We start from the raw sequence: 19667 nt of genomic DNA on the forward strand, positions 1-19667 counted from the left end.
GTGTACTGTTGTTAACCACTCCATAACTCGTGTGGAGGAACTGGGATTCTGGCACACAGGAGCCTTCATCTGGCTCATGATTTGGGAGATAAAGAAAGAGGTTCAGAGGTTCAGGTGAAGGAGGTGATAGGCCTGAGGGAGATGGAGCTCTGTCTACATTTTAATGTTACAGAGAAATTTTGTTTTAACCAGACTGAGGAGGCTTGGGGGGGGGGATGGTCAGCTCACTGTCTGTGTGAGGTGTCAGAGCTACTGGATTCACTGCCAAGTTCTTACATAACAAAAACTATTTGGTATTTTGGTTTAGAATCTGCATATTCTGCCTTAGGATAATAATATTCTGGGTAACAGAGCTGCCCTTAAACTTACCTTTTGATATTATATATATGCAACCATAACTTTCACTAAAATGCATATTATTTATTCCTTATTAAGAGTAGAAATCATTTAATGCATTTGAAGTCATAAACATATATAACGAATAAACCCTTTTTACTACTACAGACTCATTTTCTAAGGACAAAAATTTATAGTAATTAATTCAATTTATTTCAATTAATTCAAATTGCTTTGCTGATTGGTAATAAGAAGGGAATAAAAATTAGCCAGGTGTGTCTCTGACAAGAAACGTGAGAGTTTTGGTTTGATTTTTGCATGTTTTAGCTACAGGCCACAAACCCTAAAACTTCACTGCAAACAGTCTAAAGCTGAATGGAAAGTAGATTTCCCTGTTACAGAAGAAACAAAATTTCACAGAGAAGCTTTGGCTTAAAATAAGTAAAATTTTAAAAAAGTCATTTCTTCCAGAATGAAATACTGAAGTTTGGAAAAATCACCCAAATACATAAAATCCGTGACATAAATTGCCTCAGCCCAATATTTTATCACTAAAGGATATAAAATTCTATTACATTTCAGTGGAAGTAGCTTATTTGTGCAAAAAAAAGTCTGTAGTTCTGGATGTGTGGAGCACATCTCAAATGCTCAAACATTTTTCTGCCCAGCATTAAAAAATTCCTACGAATCAGAAATTCCTCATTTATACAACATGACTTTAAAGGGGAAAACACGGCAGCTTTAAGTCCTGTTGTAAGTATGAAGTTTTTGCATTACTTTTTGGTTTTAATAGCATGAGAAATGATACATTTATATCCTTTTATGTCTATATGTTACAAAATCTTAAATGTAACATTTTTTAGTGTGGAGAATCAAGTAGCTGTTTGGGATAGTAGGTGTGTGTGGTTGCTGACTGACTTGAAATAAGTAACAGGAGAGTTCAGAATGATGATGGCCCCAGGTTCCCAGTGCAAGGCTGGGAGGTGCAGGTTTCCCTCTGTGCATCTCTGTGGCTCTGCAGCAAGGGTACAACCTGTGATGTACAGACCTGCTTGCATGTTAAAATAAAATTTTTTCCTTCCTGAGTTGAAGCCCAAGTAAGAGACTGTTTATCCAGGAGTGCTTAGCCATAACACTGCAATTTAATGACCTTATTTTATTATGCGTTTTTGATGGGGTTTTTGCCTTGTCACTACAAGCAGAAGCTTGGGAAAGCAGGAACCTTCCCCCAAGTCCCTCGCAGGCTGCCTGCATGGGGCCCTGTTTGCTGGGGCAGGGGAGGAGCTGGTGACATTAGACACCAAAGACTTGTCAGGCTGTTGACTTCATGGGCTCAGTTGCCCAGAACATCGAAAATGTGTGTTAGGTGGAAAGAAATGTAACTTAAAAGTGTTATTTCTGCGTGTCTTGCAAGTCTGTTCGGTGTGAAAAAAAAAAAAAAAAAGTGCGAAGATGTTCTGTCCCTTTTTACATGCTTCTTTCCTTCTCTCTCAGGTGATAGCATCTCCTTGGGAGACGCAGATGACCTCTTGAAGCAGGCTCCACCCGGTGCCGGCAGGCGGCCCGGTTCTGTGGACTCGGTGGCGACAGAGCCCTGGCTGCGACCGGGAACTTCGGAGACGCTTCAGCGCCTCCTGGCTGCCCCGGAGAGCCCCCCAAAGCTCCCCCCCGAACCCGGGGTGCCCCTCAGCTGGCAGGGCCTCTCCACTGCCCACGGCTGACAGGGACCCCCGGGTGGGAACCTCGGGCAGGGCTGGGGCTGTTCTGCACTACAGCACTTTCCAGGGATGGTTCTTTCCCGTGTACCCCGTGTGGGAGCCCCGTGTGTCTTTTAAAATAGCAATAATAAAGTAACAGAAGCTGCAGCGTAACCGAGGTGTAGGACAGGGATTTTTATGAGGTGAGAGGGGAAGCGGAGGGAGAGCTTGGCAGATTTGCACTTTTGATACAATTTAAGGTTCAGCCTCAAGAGCTGGGCTTGCCACAAAATTGAGTGGCTGTGTGAATTCAATATCAAATCAAAATTAATTTTTAGCTTTGTTCATAGGCAAACTCCAAACCTGTCTGGAGATAGAGTAACCCAAGAGCTGAGGTGCATTTTAAGCTTTTTACCAAAAGAGTAAATAACTTGGAGAGGGGCATTTGCTTCTCCTAGAGTGATGAGTGCTACCTTGCATGAAAGCTCAGCAAAGAGTTTCATGGAAAAAAAAGACTATTAGCAATTTATCTTAAAGATCTCTAGCCTGTTATGTGCTGGATATACAGATATTGTTGCATATATTTAATTTACAGTTCTGATTTAAGAGTTAATAAATTATTTTGTTACTAAAAATATGTAAGCAGCCTTCAGGTCTTTTTTAAGGTCTTTTTTTTTTTTTGTTTTCCCTTCATCTTCCATTTACTCATGTCCAAATGAGACTGTTAGGGCCATCTTCAAGGAATCAGGAAAACTATGTGGAAAAGTTGCTGAACAAAAGCACAAAGCCATAGCAGGAAGGACGTGTAGATTAAATCAAGATTAGATTTTAGTTCAGTGAACTGAAACACCAAGGTTGAAACAAGGGTAAGGCTATCATATCACTTCCCTCTTGATTAGGAATTCCCACATCGAGGCTTGAGCAGCAGAAAAAAAAAAATCCCAAAAAACCCCCCTCCAAAACAAAAAACCAAACAAACCAACACAAAAAGATGAACCCAAAACACTGGTAAAAATAAAGACATAAAGTGCCACCTTCAAGCTTTCCTGGTTACCTGCTTGAAGGCCACAGCACAGATGCACTTCAGCATTGCACCGTGCTTAGCTTCTTCCCAGAGAGAATGTGCCAAACCAGGACAGTTCTTACCATGAGTGGTGGATTCTCCCTCCCTGGAGATATTTAAGAAGAGACTGGATGTGGCACTCAGTGCCATGGTCTGGGAACTGCAGTGGGAGTGGATCAAGGGTTGGACTTGATGATCTCTGAGGTCCCTTCCAACCCAGCCAATTCTATGATTCTATGAGGTTTTGGCTCACCAGCCAAAAGGCTTCTTAAGTTCGTCAGTTTGGTTCTGACCGCAATGGCCAATGAGTAATGCAGGGGTCTTGGCTGCTTGATTCAGAACTTCACAGAAGCAGAAATCCCAAAATAATTTTAAGCAGCTACAAGGAAAATATTCTATGACAGTTATCAACCTACCACAGCACCTCGCATGCCAGAGCCCACCTCATGTATTTCATACTTCTCTTCATCACCTGTCAGCCTTCTTTTTATTACTCTTTTTTCAGTTGCTGTAAGAGTTGAACTCAGTACAGTGAGTGTATCAAACTCCGTTGATACAGATCCTGTGTTTTCCTTCTCCTCTACTCCTATGTAGTTTTAATTTTCATGCTCTGAACTTTGATTACAGTTTTACCCCCCAGTAACACCATAAAGTTGTTATCCCAAAAAGCCACCCTCATTGGGCTGCAAGGATTTTTGTCCCATCGCTGACCCTGCCATGTTGGCATTCCTTCCCTCCACTCTCCCCTTTCCCCCTCATTTTAAGTTGCTTCCTTCACCTCTCAGGCACCTGCAACCACTGAACCTCCTTTAGGAGCAGCATGTAGCACAGGCACTTCCACTCTGTCCTTCCTTCAGCACCCAGGCTGTGACTCAATATACTCCTTAGTCCATCACATCTCTTTCAAAAATCTTTCCTTCAGCTTTCACTTTATATCCAAAGCTGCAGGATGGTCCTTTCTACCTGCTTCCAATTGGGTGTTTTGGTTTTTTTTTTCCTCATTATTCTGACAGTCTTATGTACAAAATAAATGCAGCTGCAATCCACAGTCCTGAACTCCCAGTTGAGATGACCAAGAGACAGATGTCCCCTGTCTCCTGCCCCTGACACTCCTTTCCTGATCTTTGCTGTAGTTGTGTTTAGACACCTGCACACCCTGTCAGGGTGGAACCCGACACTCAGGGCACAGCTAATGTGGTTCTGGCACTGCAAGAGCTACAGCTGTAGAAAAAACAGAAAAAAGGGAGGGTAAGAAAGAGTTCAGCTTCCAATGAAGCAAGACTCCACACCAACTGGGCCTTTTCCACCTAAGCCATAAATAAGGTGAGGCATGAGAAGGTCGTGCTGTAAAACAGGAGTAGACAACAGAACAATGAAGGTCAAAACCCAACCAATCAAAACCAATCCAAACTACCAAAGTTTTCAGGTAACCTGTAGTACTCACTGCCCCTGAATGGCAACTCTTGAACACGGACAAGTATTTAAGAAGGAATTAGGGAGACACATGGATAACAGATCCATGAATTGTTTAAACAGCCCTCAGGGTAACAGCATCAGAAGTACCTCCCTGGTGGTACCAGGAACACCATTTGCCAAGGGGATGGGGGAGGAATATGACAGCAGCAGGGATGGGACACATGATACTTCTCCCAAGAATTACAACTGTTCTCTGTCAAACAGGTAAGACAGACCTCAGGTCTGGTTTAGTAGAGTGGTTTAACATTTAGACATTACACAACAAACTGAAAAAATTAAAATACTGCCCAAGAGAAAAGGCTGTACAATTACAATTAATTAAAATACTCTAAATTCTTTCCCTTCTGTCTTTGATAAATGCAATTTGGTTTTGTTCCACCCCATTTAACACGATGAGAAAACTCCTAGTCACGGGTCATGTCTTAATTCCTTTCACTGGCTTTTTCACAGCTTTTTTTTTTATTAAACTGCTTACACTTATTTTTGGAGTCTGCTGTGAATGGCTGCAGGGATATTGATTCCTCTGTGAGATGAGGCTCCCTCCTCTGCTTTCTCAGACTTCACGCTTCCCTCCTTTGCTATTCAGGAGGTGTGTGAGAACACACTGGGAACAATCCAATTCCACTTGTACTTACAAAATCGAAGATGCTGACAAGGCTCAGCTGGCTGATGCATTCCCAGTCAGAGGAACTGTAATCCCAGCCTTTCCCTCCCACCCCTCCTTACCCCACAGTCTGTTTCATAATTAATATTTCCACCTCCAGAAAGCAAAACGTGGTATTTAAGTTTGCACCTGCACAGCGCTACTGAAGTTCATTTGACTGGTCCACCTACAAGCAATTTTTTTTTTCTTTTTTTTTTTTTTTTTTTTTAAATTAACCTTTTAATTTCATCCTGTATTTGCCTAAAGTGAGAAGACACAGATCCCAGTCAACCAAAGGGCACCCACCTTGCTGCCCCCGAGGGCTCTGGAGTTTGTTCCTTTGAAACACGAGCGCGAGAGGCAAAGGGAACTGCAAAACAAGTAGCTGTGGATTAGACTGGTTTTGATTGCACTGATGAAAGAGTTCAAAAACTTTATTGACCTATAACCTGATTAGAATATGCCAGATGAGAACCAAATATTGTACAGAAAGTTGTACAGAATTTTTTTTTTTTACATAGAAAACTTTACATATCTGTACCATATACATTTTGTCCATCTGAAAAAAATTTCTACATCCATTGTAATACAGAATGCTTGACAATCTTGTCTTTTAACCATCGGAGCACAATTCACAGTATGAATACATTTCCAAGAAATTTAACCATCCCCAAACCATGCCAGATTTGTTACTTGAATATATTCAACATTAAATTCTGTACATAAGAGTGAAATCTACATCAAACAAAAAACATCTGACAGCAGACACAACCTAGACTTGTTTGCAGTGATTCAAGTTCCAGTCCTCGAGGGATCATCATTTCAATGGCTCGTTATATTTAAAAGCCCTAAAACAAGTATATTACAGGTAGTTATGTCAGTCGTGATATTCTACCTCTGTTCTTGACAAAAGTCAGCAACACTAACTTCTGGGCTACAACAAAACAAACAAACAAAAAACCCAGAACCAAAACAAAACAAGAAAAAAAAAAAAAGAAAAAAACCCACAGGAGAAAAAAGAAAAAAAAATAAAAAAAAAAAAAATCACAACCCCCAAAAATAAACCCAAACTTCTAGTGCATTTGGTAAACAATGAAGTGTTATGGGTTTTCAGCAAATCAATAATACAGAAACTAAACAATTCAGGAAGAACTGTATAGTGTTAAAGAGTTTATATTACAGACCTGCATCTCTGTACATTTTTCACAGAAGGATGATTACCAATGTCTCAGCCAGCCTGAGTGTGCAAAAAATCTTAGAATATCAGACATAGTTGCTAAATATCTTTTACCTAATCTCCGTTTTCTTTTCACTATAAACATTTTATCCTTCAAAATACAGCTCTCCTGAGTTGTACTTCTCACAGAAGCTCAAACCTTTACATATATAGTTCTTTGGGTACATTTTCCTTTCACACCCACCATAAACATCTGTTGCTATACTGCTGTCTAGGACAGTAGAGGATATTGCAGCCCGTGCTGACAAGAGGACTGTGCTAAAACTGGCTCTGTGCTCAGCATGAGCCAGGTAAGAGAAACCCATAGAGATAATCCACCAGGAAATAAAGGGACTGGAGTGTTGCAGCCTTAATTACAGTTGTAAGCATCTGTACCGTTAACCCTTGGATACACATTGCCATACAAAGAAACCACTTTTATGGATGTCCAGACAGAATGGCTCAGCTACCTGGGCCTTCTGTTTAGCTGAGGAATATCAACTTTTAAACAGAGCAATACTCAGTCACTCTCTGTTACTGCTTGCTTATTCCAGGCTCTTGTTCTGGTGGTTGGGATATTTGGAAAACCACACCGATCCGCAGGAAAAACCTTCGTAGAACAGCTCGGAGTTCAGGAATAAGGTCAAACTGCATAATTTCACACAGCAGAGGATAGTAGAATGAGGCATGAGCCTTGAACTGAGGAGAAAGCAGAAGAAGTTACTCTATTTTGCATCAATACCTCCCAGAAAACATGCTGAGAGTGAAGAATTTTAAATACTCTCCCAAGTCAAGGTGAAAAACCCACAAAGTGACAAAAATCTCAAACTGAAGGCAGCAGTGCCAGAGTGAGGCTAATGATGTGCTCTGAGAGATGCTCACCAGCCACACACAGCTCCTTGCTAATGCTTATTCTTCAAGGGGAAGAAATTTTCTCTGATCAGTTTAGTTTTTTGTTGTAGCTGGCCCTTTTCACTTTGTATTTCAGCCAAGTTTTGTTAGAAACAGAGAGAGCCACAGAGGGATTTATTTACTGCAGAACTACTTGGGAGAAAGTCAAGGTGATATCCATGCAGCACTGGCAGCAGAACCAGCAGTTATTTATTTGAATAAAATATCAGCCACTAATCCACTTCCTCAGCAGGAGAGGGGGAAAAGCAACACACATTTCTAAAGGATTTTAGCATCTTTTAAATCTTCCCAGACACATTTTATTTTATCTCTCTCTGCAGCCTCACTCTGCATTACAACTTGCAGTATCTGCCAAGTGCAGCTGCAATACACATTCCCTCAAAGAGCAGCAGCAGTTTTGCAGTTTTAAAAGTCAGGTATATAAATGTGCATGAAGAAGTGGGTCTGGAACTACTTCTTACCTGTAAATGTTGTTTAAAATACCATTACCAAACCAGTTACTTACCCTTTCATCACTTATCTTCAGGACTTTAGTCAAAAATAAGAGTAATAGATTAGTCCAGGCTTCCCGATGACTTTCTGATGTAAGAGTGAGGAAATAACTCAGAGCCTCACTGCAGACACTGGAGAGAACAGACACAAAAAATAGTAACTAACATTTTATTTTGAGCTCCACTGCAAAGAGGAAGCTTTGGCTTTGCAGCCATATCAGTGTGGAGCCTTAGTGTGGAACAGCAACTTCTCATGAAAGCTACTGGAAAACTGATTACTAATAGAAAAAAGTGATTTTGTTCAACTCAAACCCAACGTCCTTGGACTTTAATATTAAATATGCTGACAAATCATGATCACACAGTTTGTGGGTATATTTGAAGTGTGTTAAGTGCTCTTGGAGAGGTATTAAAATGTATATGGCAGAATGATACGTAGATTTCAAGAATTAATCTGATGCTGACGTAACCAGGTAGTTTTCAGCTCTGCTCCCTGCTCCATAAACCTTGAAACACTTTCATGTGCTACTGCCATGGTCTGTTTGGGTTTTTTTCCTGTACAAAGCCCTGTGCTCATTTCTGCAGATGAGAGCAAACAGGACCAGTTCCCCAAACTAGCTGAGGCTACTGAAAGAAAAAAGGCAGGGCTTAGGTGAAAGCGGCTTTCCTTTTTAAAGAAGAAGTATACCAATTTCCCATGCTACAAAAAAAAATAAAAAATGACAACACATTTGTTACCTCCTGCAAAACATGTAATGAGAACAAAAGCAGAGGCGACATAAAAACGTAGTATTAGCTGCAACCATCACCACCACCATACACGTTAGATCTATGAAGCTTACTGCAAAGAGGGGAGTAATAAAAAAAAAAAATTAAATAAAAATCGACATCCTTTAGCATTAGAAATAACATGAAGAGGTTCAGCTCCATGGGCCTTACTTCAGCAGCCTTTGCTGGACTTCCTCCCAGGCACTGATGCGGCTTTCATCCATGTACATGCGGAACAGAATGCGCAGCCCACAGGCCAGGCTGCTGGTCTCCTGCTTCAGAAGGTTGGGTTTTGATTTGCCTTTGAAACCTAGAGAAATTCCAAGCAGCCACTCAGGTTTTTGTTTCATCTGAATTTTCCCCTTTAAGTCCCCTGCTTTGCCTCCTAAGCATCTTCTGCACGTGAGCAGAACTGTCTTAATGTAATTATTTTCTCACAACTTTTAGTACAACGAAGCACTGTGAAAAATCAGCATATTTATATCCACCTTAATTGTGCTGGCGTGTGTTTTATGTGAGCTTTCAAGCAGATGTGAAACCTGGGTGTACAACAAAAGAGCACCCTAGACACCTCAACAATGGACTTTTTTGTCTCAGTCATGTATCTCTAGTGTATACTGGTTCACTGCTTGTTTTTGGTAACAATGACAACCATACTACAGCTTCCAAAGCTCTCTACTAGCAAAAAGCATACCCATAAACATCAACACTCAAGCTGAAGTGGTTCTGTTGATGCATACATACATTAATGCACAAAACACTCTGTTGCATACTCACAGTATGCATTCACCATTAAAAAACAGTGATACAGCAAACTTGGGTGCAAGGAATAGGTTATACACAATACTACAAAGGGACCACTTGCCATCTGTTTCAGAAAATTACATATATTTCACTTACACGCTATCAGGTAAAACAAAATCCCACCCCCAGCAAATTTTGGGGTTTGTGCCTGCAGCTTCCAAGCATGGGACACACACCTGCAGCCAGAATCAGCTTGGCATCCCAAACCCAGCCAAACCTTAAATTTTAGGAAATAACAAAGATATGTGCACCTGCACAGATAAGTTTCCCCCCTTAGGGATTGTAGGGTTATAAAGTTACAGCCTGATACTCAATTTTACATTCAGCATCACAGTACTTTTGACCTATTTCTGGGTCAATTTAAAGCTCACTAACAGTCTCACAGACTGCTTGCCCAAAGTGACTGACTCACCTGCTTTCCAGAGAGCAGTTCTTTGTTCATTGTTTGAATTAAATGCTTTAGCAAATCTGTGAGATTCCAGCAGACAATCAAGAAGTTTGAAAAGCTGCTGTGATGTTAGAAAACGGTACATCCCTTGATCTTGTGTATCCACATGGACATCAAAGTCTACTGCATCTCTCTATTGAGAAGAAAGAAAAAAAGGTAAAAAAATAAAAATTTATAGTTGTCTTCAGAGGAATTTATGAAATTTTATCTGCTAGAGAAAAAGCTGTTAAAAAGAGAGATACCTCTCAGTTGTACTTACTTGTGCTGCTGCTAGATTCTCTGCATCCTCTTTTTTGCTGGTTGCTGGGAAGAACACAATATTGTCGATAGTCTGAATGAGTTCCAGTTGCACAACACATTTGATCAAAAGAGCAGCAAATAATTTCTGTTCTGGAAATTCTTCAAAGGAAAGAGGAAGAAAATTGTTTGTTAACCAAAGAACTGCAATACTTTTTTCTTTTTTGAGCTATTTTGGGAACAAGTTAAAACCAGCTGAACTTCAAGCGCAGTCATAAACCACACCAAGAGTCCACCCATCTGAATTACTCCTCTAAAAAAACATTGCTGATCACCATGTTAACAACTGGTAGTTTAAAAACAAAACCACTATTTCCTAATTTTAAAGTCATCTGCCATGTACTGGACAAATATCCAGTTCACCAAAACTGGTGAACTTGCTGTTACCACCAGTGCAATGGCAAGAACCAGAGACTGAGAGTGTCCACAGGCAGAAGCACCTTAGGATTTAACACTGACAGACTTGTTCATACAAGTACTAAAACCATCAGAGCATTTTAAGCACCAACACAGAACTTAGCACAGGTATTTTAAGGGTTTGATATAGTCTCTTCAGATCAGTCTAAAAGCACTTTTTTTTCCTCCAGATATTGCTTCTGTTGCATTCTGCATAGAAAGAACTTTACTCCTAAAAAAAAATATAATTCATTTACATAGCATTTTAAGGAGAATACTATTTTTAATATTTTGCTTTCTGTAAAAATCCTGTAAGTTAGCAGCTGGACTCCAGGTTTTTAAAGCACAGATCAAAAATGTGGATGCACAAGAGCTCAAACAGAATTCTGTCTTACTACATGAAGACAAAAATTTTAATCACTGTCATTTTCTTCACATTATGTTTCTAAAGTTACAGCTGTGGCTGTGGCTGAAGATATCAGTTGTCTGTTAATACCACATATAAAATTCCAAATCTCTAAAAAGACTCACTTGCTGTTGGCCTGGTTTTACTCATTTCTTCACCTGACGGGGACCCTGAGCTGGGCTGATATGGGCGTCCATCTGAAGATCTAGGCTGAATAGAATCATGAATATCTACTGACTTCTGTGAGATTGTATCCTAAAAGGAAAGAATAAGAAATTAACTTATACAAAACTGCAAGCTACTTGTCAACCATGCTCTTCATAGCTTAAAGACATCTGCACTTTTTTTCAACACTGCACTTTTTCATTCACTTTAGTGATATCTGGTAAGAGCAGTCAAGACGTAGAAGACGACCTACTAAGAATTAAAAATGTAACAAATACTTAATTACACATTGAAGTCAAGGAGTAGTATTTTGCACACATTTTCTGTATGCCACCCAAATACTCAGTATGTCAACTAGCAGTTGTTTTGACTTTTACCAGATTAGGTGTTTGAGGTTTGCCAGAATTTCCTATCCTGGGAAAGGGTGTCTACCTTGATCTACAACAAACAGAAGCCCTCTAACAGCTTCTGTGAGAATTTTGATTCCTTTTATAACAGATGAAAATGTGAACACATAGCTCTTATATGACAAGCCCAAACAATATGAGCTATCATCAAACTTCAGTCTTTACTTGCCTTTACCCCCTCAAAATGTTCTGAATTACAGGCTCCTACTGACATGTTTGTGGGTGCTACAAGAATTTACCACAGGAAAATAATGGAGAATATTTGTGTATCAGGAAAATGCTCCAATTTAAAATCCTTTTGCCCAAGAACTGCTTGAGCAGACTTCTGCAACATGTTCTGATTTTCCATGTTGTGTTTATCTTGTCAGCTAAAACTCAATGACTTTGGAAGATGAATTACTGGGGTTCTGGTTTTATATTTTCATAAATACCTTCTGTCTCGATCACATAAATGTAAAGTATTAAAAACAATGATAATACCAATTGTGTCCATTTCAGAAAGCATTCACTGAAAGAGAGAAATGTAAGTAATAACAAAACGTGTTATCATTAACAGCTGTTATATAGAGATTCCTGTCCCTTTCAATAACCCAGCGTTTCTATTAATATTTGTTCTTTAAGTGCCACAGGATGCTACACATTAGTTCCCTTCATTATGTTGCTAGCAAGATTTAAATTTACATATAAAGTTCCTATAAAGAGCATTTCAACTTCTCATACTAGTAAGTAATCAGGGTTTTAGTCTTTATAAAGATTTTAGTAGATATTACAACTATAGATGGTCCAATGCTTCAATTATATTTGAACTTCCTGAATTAAAAATAGATGGAAATGCTTGCAAAAACTCTATCCTCCCAAAAGAGAGGATCCAAAATGTATTTCCATCAACACCAATATATAAGTTCTGTTAATTTTGAAGTTGTAAAATGTCTTTTACACTGAACACAAAAAAAGATTTTTGAAAACATTTATGTTACACTATTTCAAAAGGAAAATATACTTCAATTTATTAGTGACTAAGACATTTAATATATTTATTACTTGGGAGTGCTATTGTATTTGACATGAATGGATCAAAACCACAGCCAACATTTAGACCAAGTGTTTTATACATCAAACCACAGTCAGGATACAGCAAGCACATTCAGTCATACAGATGTAAAACACCTGTACAATGAGAACTGGCCATCCCAAACACTTTCACTCTTATTATTTCACTCTAATTGTCACTTATTATTTGTAAATAAATATAGTAAAACTTCACAAAGACAAATGGAGGGAGAATGTCTTTCTTAGCAGAACTCATTTGGGAGTTTATCTTTGAACAATTTTTAACAAATGCTTCATGAATCTACAAAGAACTTCACAGAACAGTCTTGTGAGAATGTCCAAAAGCTAAATTAATTCTCATCAGTAGTGAAGTGGCTACAGGGCTGCCATTTGTGGGCAAATCCAAATTTTACATGAGTTTATTCAATTAGTGCTAAGAAATGTTATACATTTTTTTTCATTTTAGTTCTTATTATCAGAGAAAATCTGAAGGAAAAAAAGGTCAATCTAACTGGCAAACTTTTCACCTCCAGCACACTCCAGCATCATGCCAATATATCAAGCAGTGTATTGAGCAAAATGAAGCTAACCCCATGCTTTAAACCAGAAAACAAATCAAACCCTAAATACAGTGTTATAGAGATGGACCAGATAAAGGACATTACCTGAAATATTAACAGCTAATGACCTACAGTCAGCTTCTAAAAGCCAACTTTGCTGCAAACAAGTATGTACTTCTCTTTCTCCATTAATACCTTGCATTTTTTAAGCATTAAATAGCACTTTATCTGGAAAAAACTTTTCCAATTAAAAATTGAAATACGGTTTTAAAATTTTCACTTACTTGACATCACAACACATTGGTAACAAACTCTTTAAAGCTTTAAAAATATTTTTTTTACTCCAGAGGCTTACCAGTTTTTCTTTTGCATCAGAGGGAGATCCAGAGCCAAACTCCCCACTGACTGGTCGCCAAGTCAGCAGCCTTGGAAACACAAAATCAGTACCAAATTAGTAAGTGTGAACTACAAATTAGAAGTGACATCCTAAAAAGTCCACTACATACAGTGGGTTTTTTGTTTGCTGTATTTTAAATTAATGGAAACCAAACAAATTGAGCCAGATATAGATACTTCTGGAACTTAATAAACCCAAAATGCTGCTCCAGAAGGGTTTCTAATATTCACCATAACAATATCCAGAACTCTTAAGTTTTGATCATATGTGGAAACAAAAGCAAATGTTCTGCTAGTGAGCATTCACTTCAAAATCTTTACAAATATGAGACATAGTAAGTTAGGGCTAATTCATTTGGACTTTAGCATTCAGATACTTGGCTTCAAATTTTGTTTTTGGCAGTTACCAAAATACAAAAACAGTAATCTTGGTAACTCCCAGATGTTTCAGTTTCATTTTAGTATTATTTTTGGATGTAATTAATTCATACCAACTCCCATAGAAAAGTAGGTGAGGTAGTGACAGATGGATTAACTGATTTTTTAAGCATGAATGAAGCTCTCTTACAGTGCTATCTCACACAGCTCTAAAATTAAGGAAACAGTGACGTGCAGAAGGCTCCTTTTTGCTTCAGAAAACATCAAGACTGTCATATTTCAAAACAAGTAAGTGTTTCATCTCAGTGTTGGTAAGGTAGGGAATAAAAAACCTTCATCTTTGGTATAAAGCTGGATGTGATTTCTTATTACTCTGCTGTATGATGTACAACATACAACCCAGAGTATAGCCTTGTTCCAAAAAAGTTCCACAGTTATAACATGAAGGGCAAGAAAGTTACCAAACATGCAAGATAATTTTAAAGGAAAGATTAGGATTCATAGAAACACACTGGAACTTGACCATCAACCCTGGAGACTTCAATCTCCAAAGCTACTGCAGTACATTAGTATTTTGTGGAAAAAGCTTCCCATGTAACTACAAACTGCAAAGTGTGTCTATCAATAGAATTTTTCTGTTGCAAAACAAAAGTGACCAAAAATCAGATCATTCTTCTCAAAAAAGTCAACATTTTAAAACTGAATCACGTTTAGGGTCTTGGGTTGTTTGGTTTTTTAAAAAAATTATTTCTAGTTTTTAACAGTTTATCACTTACAACACAAAAGTAGCCCATTTAGCACCTAATCTATCATTATGTTCCAAGAAAGTTTACTTCTGTTTAGTCCATGCATAACAGCTACTGTTTAGCCCACCTATTAGCTATCTGTTTGAAATCAGTAAGTCATTTGCTAAACCATTTTACAAAGTATAAATGTTAACAGTCATCTTACGCATGAGGGATTGTAGTTTTGAAAATATCCAGCATGCAAGTACAAGTTTTATCCCAGATTTCTAGGGTAAACTTTTCACCATTTAGGATGACAACATTCTCCAAACAGTTTGTACCAGAGCGTGCCAGTTGTTCATTGTCTGGAAAAGACAAATAGTGCATTTGTTTATTCACATTCAGCACAGTAAAATGTTAACACTGTTTAACATAATTTGGTACAGTCCTACCTTGCTGCACACACCAGTACAGCTGTGCAAATATATCATCCAAAAGAACATCACTAAGTACTTCCAAATACTGTGTGAATACATCACATATTGCATAAAGTGCATGGTTGCAAGTAGTTGTCATCCATTCAGCTTTCTAGGAGGGAAAAAAAAAGTTACAACTCAGTTTAAGGTGGAACTTTTAAGATTTAGAACCCTGCAGGCAGAATGATATTTGTGTTTAATCAATCTGAATTTCTTGATAATGACACACAATTTGATCCCGTATTTCAAAACTCCCAAAAATCAATAGCTCCAACTTTTGCTTTGCTAACTAGAATGTTTAAAAAAATACAGAAACAGAGAAACTATTCTTGGCACCAGATCAGAGGACTGACAAGCACTTCCCACCACGAGATCCTGAGTTTGACATTAAACTTCTTGTGGGTTTCTTCTAAATATTTTACAGGGAATAAAAACTTAAGTTTGACAGGTCCTTCTATGCATAGTCAGACTTCCCAAACTGCTGACCATTTTGATCAACCTTCTAATATTAGTAATTTACATTAGTACCCCCATTTCTGTTTAGCTGCCTTGACAGGGCAGTGTCTGGTCCCTGGGTGTGGCAGATCAAAACCTGTTTGGCTGGTCAGCAAGGTGCACTGAGGGTACAGGACTGCTGTTTGTTGGATTTTTGTTTGTTTGCATGTGTTTTTCTCCCTGGTGATCAAAACGTTTTGAACTAGCAGGACTTATTTCTTCTAATTGTGACTTCAATGCTGATCACAAGCTTCATCCCATTTAACATGATGCCACAAAACGATGCACCTCAGATTCCAGCCACCATGTGTAAAAGCTGCAACTGTACCCACAAACCCTAGATTTGTTGCATTTTATCCTATTCTTCTTTTGTTCATAGTGTAAACTAGTCAGCCTTTTACACACATGGCTTAAAAATATAAGAAAAGAGATACCTCCAAACAGAATGCTAATAAAAAAAAAAAAAAAGGCTAATAAAACCACAAGTACACCATGCAAATTTTGTGGTTTGCTTTACATTACTTGATGAGCTATATTAATCAATTTTTGTACTGTATATACATATCTTGTGTAAATTAACTTCCCCCCCTTTTTTTACCTCAGTCTGCTGTTCTGGCAGCTTCATGTTGTCAAATATCCTGAAGACAATCCGAAACAAATCTTGCCACCAGTGTTTTTCATAAGTATGGCCATATGTCTTCATTATTTCAAACATTACTGTTAAGCCCCTGAAACAAAGCAGAGATATGAAGAGTTACAAAAAGACATCCACTAGACCAAATATGTCCAATTGCAACAGACTCAAATACTATTTAGAACACTGAACACTGATCTGATGTGTATCAGTCTACATTAAAATTAAATAGAAAGCCAGCTTGTTTAAAAAGCCTATAGAAGTCTCAGAAACAGCCAGAAAATACTTTTGAGACATGTGTAATTGAAAAGTAAAATGGGAAAATGACTTCTTTACAAAGGACCACAGAAACAAAGGAACAAATACTTCCAGTTCAGAAATACAGAGGTCTAGAAATGAGTATTCATCTTCACCAGCAGTAAGGGGAGTTCAAATACACAGCTTACATGTAGATGTGCAAATATAAAATTATTTGCATAGAATACCTCATATTTAGCATTGGAACTGCAACAGAATACACTTTATAAGGGAAAAAGCCTCATTCAAGGTAAATAAGCAGGATTTACAGCTTTGCTTTCTTGATTGTCTCTGCAGTCCACAACCACTTAATGAATCATGGAAAATCAGTCTCAAAATCCTCAAAGTTTGATGGGCAAGACACAGGAAGGCAGGCAGGACTGGAGGTCATGGGGTTCAACACAAATCAAAAAAAAGATTCCAACAGAATTTTGCTGTTGGGAGTCCATCAAAACAAAATCTCCTCATTGCATGGAACATACTTGCTTTTAACAGCAAAAAGGGAAATGTGACACAACGCTAACCCAGGTCAACCACAGCAAATCATTAAAATAGAGTAACAGGAGCAAGTATCATGGAATCAATCATAATTTGTGTTTACTACTAAGTAGAGACAATCAGTATTGTCATTGTGAAAATACAGATTCTTATATTAATCCCCTGTAATACCTTATTTAAGAAAAGGGGGGGACAGAAAGGATTTAATGGATATTGACCATTTAATGTTGACTATCCATTATTAAAATAATGCTTCCTTGTTTGATGTTAGAAAAGCTAAAAGTTGACTTTTACATTTCACTGTGTTATAAACATATACTACCTCCATTGCATCTGATTTTAAGTTGAGATGGGCAACTTTAAATAGTTTAGTTCCATTAATTAATGGAAAACAGTCAGATTTTTATTTACTTAAGCTTTATTTTCAAATGAACTACTTAAATAGTTATCTTTGCACATTATCTATCACGGCTGTTTATTCCAAACAGGAATTGTTTGAATATTTACGGAAATTTAATACTTACACATATTACTTTAATATACTGCAATCACAACCACATAACTTCAATATTTATTACAACATAAGATAAAAACTTCATATGTAAAGAACACAGGCATGACTGCATCTGTGTGAAAGGTATTTGTAAAAAGTCTGGTGTTCCCAGATATCAACTAAATCAAATACATGACTCATTTTATGACAGTTAAACTAAGCGAGTTGTTTCTATTTTAACAGTAAGTCTTTTAAAATTTGAATTGCAAATACTGATTGTTACCTGGTTCTTACATCTAATTTGCATCTATTGATGATACAGGACAACTCAAACAGAATTGGGAACCATCCTCGCACCCACACTCTGTCTTCAGGAGCTACATTCATATCATCACTTGTGTATTCCTTGAATGCCTTTAGAAGAAAGTACAGAGTTATACAGGGCTGTAAGAGTTAGGCTCTTCAAAATAAAACACTATCTGAACTGTAAATAATCTCTGCTGCAATAGTATTACACCCTGACACTTCAGATGAGCTGGCAATCAAAATAATAGCACTGAGAAGGAGAAGTGTTTTGATAGTAATGCTTAGTATATTATGAAAAATAAACAAGATGATACATTCAAGCACCAGTTTTTGCTTGCAGTTCAGTCTGAGTCTCTCACTCTTGTTTATAGAGACAGCACTGCAAGTGAGGATCAACCACTACGTTTTGAGGATAAGAAGCATTTTTACTTATGCCATTACCCATTCTTCACAACATGTCCTAGCAGCAGATCCTGAGATTGGATGATTTACAGCAGCTCTAAGGAAAGCCAGGCACCAGCTGAACTGGGGACAGGCAGAGTGGAATAAAAACAAAATAAAATTTAAAATTGCTTATACTTTAAAAAGCACGTGGCATTTTATACTCCTTTAGTTTCTGAATAAAGCGCATTTCTCACTAATTTCTGAAACTTGAAGGGGAGCCAATAAGGTGAGTGCAAGTCATTTTTTCTTTATAAAAGCACAGCTGATTTAAGTACTTATAAATATAGCGAATACAGACTGACCTGGGGTCTATCAGATACATATTTTGCACAGTGGCGAATGAGGCGGATCGCTTCCATACTGGTATCTGGAAATGCTGCATTGCAGGCAAATTCAGACAAGCACTTTACTGCATCCTGGAAAGAATCTATGGTTGCTGGGAAATGTTTTTCAAACACGATTGCTGGGAGAAAAGTGTGAACAGAAGAAAAAAGGTGTCATGATTTAAAAATCTATTAATTCTACTATGAATTGAGTGTAACAGAAGTCACAAGAGACTGGTTCACTGACTGGTGCTGTCAAATGCTTGAGTAGCAATAACAAGTAAAAAATTAATACTTAACTGGACAAAAAAAAAACCAAACCATCACCTAGAGGGCATTGGATTTTGACAGAAAGAAGTATCTAAACCAAATCAAGGCAGTATTTAGTCTAAAGGAGGGAAATTTAACAGTTAAGCAAGAACACAATAAGAGGTTTAAAATGTTACTGCTTAACATTTGTCTGTATGACCAGAGCTGAAGAAGGCTACACAAAGCATGAAGTTGTGCTTACAGAAGGACTTCTCAGCAATACAGTCCTGTTGCCTTGATTTTAAAGTCAGTTTTGAGAAAAGAAAAAAACCAAGACACCACTCCTCAGCAATTCTGAAAAAGTTTTATAACTTGCAGAGGTTGAGACAGAATAAAGTGATCCCTAATTGCACTTTAAGGTCTGAGATCTAGATTAGAATTGGAGGGGAAAATTAAAGAAAACAACTGGCTCAGCTCTTTCTCCTCAACAGGGCCATGGACAAGCATGGTTTGGAAATGAGGAAAAAGATACACGGTCAGCATAATAATAAAATTACTACAATTCTGGTTAAAAAAAAAAATTACTAAATTTGTCACTTAAATGAAAATGTACACATTAAGTAAAAGTACCTCAGGGTCAACTGGTTTTACTACAAAATGCTACAAGAGCACAAATTACTACGAAATGTACAAGAGGTACATTTTTTTTTTTTAAAGGCACAAAAGAAAACAGGTAACTATAATCTTATTTTAAATAAATAATTAAACTTAATCTTTTTTTCCCAGACAATAGTTGAAAAGTGCAAAACATTGGTTCT

The 19667-nt window shown here is 37.8% G+C and overlaps 2 protein-coding genes across 17 annotated transcripts in view; one reads left to right on the top strand and one right to left on the bottom strand.

Moving 5' to 3' along the window:
- The window catches only part of CSPP1 (centrosome and spindle pole associated protein 1), a 58363-nt gene extending 56162 nt beyond the window's left edge, over nucleotides 1–2201 (top strand). For 11 of the 13 annotated variants that reach the window (XM_071737721.1, XM_071737727.1, XM_071737724.1 and 8 more), the window contains one exon: nucleotides 1831–2201. In XM_071737721.1, coding sequence (XP_071593822.1) covers nucleotides 1831–2057 — 227 coding nt within the window. In that variant the 3' untranslated portion in view covers nucleotides 2058–2201. The remainder of the gene's footprint in view (nucleotides 1–1830) is intronic. The other 2 variants (XM_071737731.1, XM_071737732.1) reach the window with 1 other exon arrangement.
- Nucleotides 2202–5631: 3430 nt separating this feature from the next.
- The window catches only part of ARFGEF1 (ARF guanine nucleotide exchange factor 1), an 88529-nt gene continuing 74493 nt past the window's right edge, over nucleotides 5632–19667 (bottom strand). For all 4 annotated transcript variants that reach the window (XM_071737715.1, XM_071737713.1, XM_071737714.1 and 1 more), the window contains 12 exons: nucleotides 18580–18740; nucleotides 17811–17941; nucleotides 16204–16333; nucleotides 15087–15222; nucleotides 14861–14999; nucleotides 13491–13560; nucleotides 11079–11208; nucleotides 10114–10253; nucleotides 9819–9987; nucleotides 8774–8912; nucleotides 7849–7966; nucleotides 5632–7130 (listed from right to left, as the gene is read on the bottom strand). In XM_071737715.1, the coding sequence (XP_071593816.1) occupies nucleotides 6966–7130; nucleotides 7849–7966; nucleotides 8774–8912; nucleotides 9819–9987; nucleotides 10114–10253; nucleotides 11079–11208; nucleotides 13491–13560; nucleotides 14861–14999; nucleotides 15087–15222; nucleotides 16204–16333; nucleotides 17811–17941; nucleotides 18580–18740 (1628 nt within the window). In that variant the 3' untranslated portion in view covers nucleotides 5632–6965. The remainder of the gene's footprint in view (nucleotides 7131–7848; nucleotides 7967–8773; nucleotides 8913–9818; nucleotides 9988–10113; nucleotides 10254–11078; nucleotides 11209–13490; nucleotides 13561–14860; nucleotides 15000–15086; nucleotides 15223–16203; nucleotides 16334–17810; nucleotides 17942–18579; nucleotides 18741–19667) is intronic.

Source organism: Heliangelus exortis, chromosome 2, assembly GCF_036169615.1.
Source record: "Heliangelus exortis chromosome 2, bHelExo1.hap1, whole genome shotgun sequence".
Lineage (NCBI taxonomy): Eukaryota > Metazoa > Chordata > Aves > Apodiformes > Trochilidae > Heliangelus > Heliangelus exortis.